The 5,188-nt window shown below is 36.6% G+C and overlaps 2 protein-coding genes across 2 annotated transcripts in view; one reads left to right on the plus strand and one right to left on the minus strand.

Moving 5' to 3' along the window:
- Positions 1-457: 457 nt before the first annotated feature.
- Positions 458-1,458, plus strand: LOC116018950 (probable calcium-binding protein CML36). Its single transcript, XM_031259008.1, has one exon. It carries the CDS (start codon positions 574-576, stop codon positions 1,207-1,209), a length of 636 nt encoding a protein of 211 aa, XP_031114868.1. The 5' UTR covers positions 458-573; the 3' UTR covers positions 1,210-1,458.
- A 2,530-nt stretch (positions 1,459-3,988) lies between these two features.
- Positions 3,989-5,188, minus strand: part of LOC116025010 (L-2-hydroxyglutarate dehydrogenase, mitochondrial) — a 5,144-nt gene continuing 3,944 nt past the window's right edge. The window contains exon 5 of the mRNA XM_031266069.1: positions 3,989-4,479. Coding sequence (XP_031121929.1) covers positions 4,366-4,479 — 114 coding nt within the window. The 3' untranslated portion in view covers positions 3,989-4,365. The remainder of the gene's footprint in view (positions 4,480-5,188) is intronic.

A 5,188-nucleotide genomic window follows, 5' to 3' on the forward strand; every position in this document is an offset into this window, starting at 1 on the left:
TTTAGTTGGGTGCAAAGAGATGAGAACGACAGTTTTAAAGCAACCAATATATGGTTCGTGGAGGAGTACGTCTGTTTTTCCCAAGAGAAGATGAGTCTTTTGCAATCATGAAACTTTTAGTTGGTTGAAGGAGAATAATTTTGAATTTGCCCACGTCAAAACATGCAATGCTCATCAAATTGTCGAGTGGATGAATTTTTGCATTTGGAGACTCTTCTTTCAATCTTATTTTGTTAGATATATAAATATATGTTGCATGGATTAATGGATTTACCAGGTCACCAAGGTCATTTTTTAAAGTATGAAAAAGATTTGGGAGAAAAATAATACTTTGACCTAGCTTAGGATGCCAAAATTGGGAGTAAGAAAAATTCTCCTTTTATCTCCGATAGAATTGGAAACCAAACCCCGAGACATACAATAAATACTCTTTCAAAGCCGTCTCTTTCTCTCCTTAGGAAACTTCCCAGAAGCTCACTATGTTTCCCTATTCCCCTAATACTCTCTGCCATTTAACCCTCTCCTCTTCTCCCCAATTCTCATACCTGCTTCTCCGTCTCTTTCTCCTTTACCATGAAGCTCATCAAAACAATCTCTAACCCTAAGAAGCTCTTCAAATCCAGATTTGCCCGCTTCGTTTCCAGATCCGATGATCCATCCATCCACAGCTCAGGATCCGCCTCCGATTCCTCCTCCTCCGACTCTCATAACGGCTCCAAGAAGCCGGACGGCTCGTCCACTCCCACCAGCATCCTCCCCGCGCGGCCCGGCGCCGACGTTTACGCCGAATTGGTCCAGGCGTTCAAGCTGATCGACAGAGACGGCGACGGAAAGATTCAGAAGGAGGAGCTGGAGGCTCTGTTGAGCCTGGTGGGAGCCGAGCCTCCCAGCGAGGAGGAGATCGATACGATGATGAGCGAGGTTGATAGGGACGGCGACGGCTGTATCAGCTTCGAGGAGTTCGCGGCGCTCAGCTCGGCTTTCGCGCCGCCGTCTTGTCACTCCGAGGTGAGGGACACTTTCGACTTTTTCGACACGGATCGTGACGGGAAGATAACGGCGGAGGAGCTTTTCAACGTGTTTAAAACCATCGGGGACGGTAGGTGCACGTTAGAGGACTGCCGGCGCATGATAAGGGGAGTGGACACGAACAGGGATGGGTTCGTATGCTTCGAGGACTTCAGCCGTATGATGGAGCAGCAGATATGATTGATACATAACAAACCATCATGATCATGATCAAGCTGTTCTTGATTAGCATAAAATTGCCTTCTTTTTTTCGTCATCTTATTAATTCATCATTTACATTTTTTTTTCTCCGGATTTGATCTTTATTTAATTATTTAAAAATCGGATATTAGGATAGTGAACAGATGGAATCAATGAATGGTTATGATTTCATCGTGGTTCAGACTTGATAGTTGCTTCGTATGTGAATGGATAACAGAATTCATTGAATCATGGACTCCAACATTCTTGGAGATTACGTAGTCTTCGTAACAAGAAACATCTGATAATACTTTGACCGACAAACGCAAACCGAGACGCTGCCTTCCAATTTAAAATGTTTTTGCGTGGGCTGGAACTTGCAGCCCATTAGTCATTTTAATTTATAATTAATAAAAAGGATAAGGTAAAAAGACAATTTATATCATAAATCAAGATTCATGTAACATTTGAATCTCAGAACGAAACGATAAGGCATATAATTTCATACTTATAAGGTACATAATTTCATATAACACAAGACAAAAAAATCACAATACAAGAATTTTGACTATAGTGTTTGGTCTCTAGAAGAATTAAAAGAATGGAATAAATAGTATAAAGATAAAAGTGTCTATAATAATAATTATTATTATTATAAATCTTAAATAATAAGTAAATTTATGCCAAAACTATAATGCAACGAAATAATGAGAGAATTGCAATTCTAATTCTTTTGGTTACCGGTTACATGTAATAATAAGTATTTTTGTAGTTTGATAATTTAGTTACACACTTCTCAAATAGTTCAATGGTTTATTTGGTATTTATATATTAATAAAATAAAATTTAAAAATTTTAAAAATAAGTGACCACAACTTCCACCTAATATCTAATGGCACTAGCTAGCATTATTTTGTTTGGTATGATAAAGGCCAACAGCTTAGGGTCGGATATTAGGTAACCAATCCCAAATTCTCAATGTTACTCCAAAAGAGTGATTCACCTTATTTCAGTTTTCTAATTTTCTTTCTGTCTAATTTATTTCTCTGGACAAATAATAAAATCTTGTATCTCATCACCAACTTGACCTAACATATATTCATCTTGCACTCCAACACTGTAAACCTGTTACGAGGAGTTTCCAGGAAACTTCAAAAATGCTTTAATTGTACGTATAGAATGGGGACAAATGACAGGAAAAAAATCTTAGCGACGTGAAAGTATGAACATGCTTTGTTTGTGGGGGAAACCTAAAGTTGAAGATCAGACGTGCATGCAACTTCATTGAAACTTCCAGCTTAATTGCCTTCTAATCTGGTTGGCAGTTAGTTGCCATAAAAGTATGTACTAACAAAAAACCTCATATCACCAACAAATTTATAACTTTTGTTTGATTTGCTTTGCTTTGCAGGGCGTATACCGCGAAACGTTTAGGTTAATCCACGTAATATATTCCTCAAACATTTGTCTTCATTCATCGCCAATATTCTTTATGTTTTATTCCCATCTTTTGAATAATAATGTCAACTGTTATAAATAAAAAGAGACATAATTAAGTCAAATTTAATTCTATAGCCTAAAATCTAAGTCATCCAGTGACTCGAAATTTATTCTCATTATGGAATTTTCTACAGTATTTATTTTCGTTCTCTGTTTTCAAATCCGAAACACACGCTGATCCTTAAAGCAAAAATATAATCTATAAAGATTTTTTGTTTTCAAATCCGAAACACACGCTGATCCTTAAAGCAAAAATATAATCTATAAAGATTTTTTGCTTGTTTAGCCTTAGATTTGAGAATTCTGCCCCTTCTTTGCTACATAATCACATAACAAGCATGATGCATCTGAATGACTAAATTGCACACAACAGCAGAAATGGTAATACAATAATGGATCCTATACTAGTATGTCAGGAAAAAAAGTGAACAGGAGCTATACATTGCAGTTCATAATTTCAGCAGACATAATCCTAAAATGTAAGGGCTCCTCGGGAACCTGTGAAAAAAGTGAAGTTGTGAAGAAAGTGCCTCGCCAACCCACCCTAGGCTCGTCGTCGCCTAAGTGAAAAAGGTGAAGTTGTGATCAGAGATCGGCCTCTTGAATAACTTTTAGGCGTGTTTGTGATTTCTTAATAAATGGAGAAGTATTCTTTTTTTTTTTTTTGATAACAATGGAGAAGTATTCTTAGTTTTCAAAATTGGAAAACGAAGTAAACACATTTGAGGTTTTCAATTTTCAAATTTATTTATTTATTTTTTAAAAATTTCCTGTAAGTGAATGCCTCCTAAATTTCACTCATCATAAACTGACTAAACTCTTTTCTGCGAACAAAACAAAACTACAATACAATTCATTGTGAATAGACTTGGAATGGAATTACTATACTATACTGTACATGCAATAGTTCATAGAAGATGAGAGGTAGGTTCCCTTCTTTCTCATTTAAGAAATGTTTGGAATCTTGAAATGCTAATTGGTGGAATACTAGGCAATTCGAAATTTTCTTGAATATCATTCAAGAAAAGAGTATTCTAGAAAAATTCATAGAATTAGAAGAATTCGTCTTCTTAGACGAAATGATCAAAGAATACTCGAAAATACATCCACAAGAGTTTCGTATAGGAATCCATAAAGAAACAATTCAATTCATCAAGATACAAAATGATAGTCATATCCATCCAATTTTACACTTCTCAACAAAAGGGAATAAAATTCTCACCATGTGTCTTAATTTTATTGGAGGAAGATAAAAAAAAAAATAGTAGCGCATAAAAAATGGAGTAAAAAGTGAGCGTATGTGTAGTATTACTGGTTACCAAAAAGCGGTGTTCAAGTTCAGTGTGGATGTTTTTTTTTTTTTGAGTACTACTGACTCTGTTACAATGTAGAATAAAAGAGTCAATAGTTGCCTCCACTGAGGCTCGAACCCACTCCCATCATCCATGTGGGAGTCTTAACTGGGACACCGGATGCCACTAGACCACAAGGTCTTTGGCCAGTGTGGATGTTAATTTAGGTAACAATAAAATAAATAAAATAAAAGTTTTTAATAGCATTTTTCTGCTAAGAAACAACCCCCAAAACCAGTGTTCAGAAGTAAAAACTTCAAGGGCTGCTAAATTATTTCAGTAGAGGTGTATATGAGAAGTAGAATCAGGTTAACAGTTTAGCAGCAACATGCTCTGCAATTGCCATGCTTGAAGTAAGGCCTGGTGATTCTATACCAAATAGGTTCACAAGCCCAGCAATGCCATGAATGTCCTCTCCCTACAAAACAAGTCATCTAAACATCAACATTTCATTGGCAATGCCCACAAGTAAACAAAGGAATGGTCAAATGTTCAATGTCATTCATTAACTTAAACCATATCATTCAACACAACACCACTTGACCAAAGTAAGCACAAGTTGCAATTGTCATGACTCATGATCACAATTTTAATTTTGCAATCCTCAGTTTATGACTTACTAGAAAGAGTATGACTAGCTTTTCTCTCACCGAAACTACTTTGATACTAACTTAGAAGGCTGCTTTGTTTTCAGTATTGCCCTCCCCACAAAGTCTTCCCTCTCTCTCGTTTTGGTTCCCATTTCTTTCTTTTGTTTTTTCAATAAATAAATTTGGGTTAAGGTCTTAAGGATCATCTAGTCATTATGCCCCTCGTGCACTGCATGCTGTCATGAAATGTAGACTGAATATACAGCTCTTGCAAAATACAAATCATGCTAACAACAAAGACATTGTTCTATTTGCAATAGCAATACTCCAGTTTATGTGCTGTTTATCCAAACTTGGCCTACAATTACTGGGTTTGCAAAACATGAAAGCAGCTACTAAACTAAATAAATAGCTCTTGAAGTGTGGCAGTTTCATGCTGTATCCATGATTTTATAGTACAGCCATGTAGGTGCAACAATGGATGCATATAACCAAATAAGAGATTAACGCCCCCCCCCCCCCCCCCCCCCCCCCCCC

This window comes from Ipomoea triloba, chromosome 1 (assembly GCF_003576645.1).
Source record: "Ipomoea triloba cultivar NCNSP0323 chromosome 1, ASM357664v1".
Taxonomy (NCBI): domain Eukaryota; kingdom Viridiplantae; phylum Streptophyta; class Magnoliopsida; order Solanales; family Convolvulaceae; genus Ipomoea; species Ipomoea triloba.

Coding starts and splice junctions, on each gene's coding strand:
- LOC116018950 (XM_031259008.1), top strand. CDS start 574: ATGAAGCTCATCAAAACAATCTCTAACCCTAAGAAGCTCTTCAAATCC.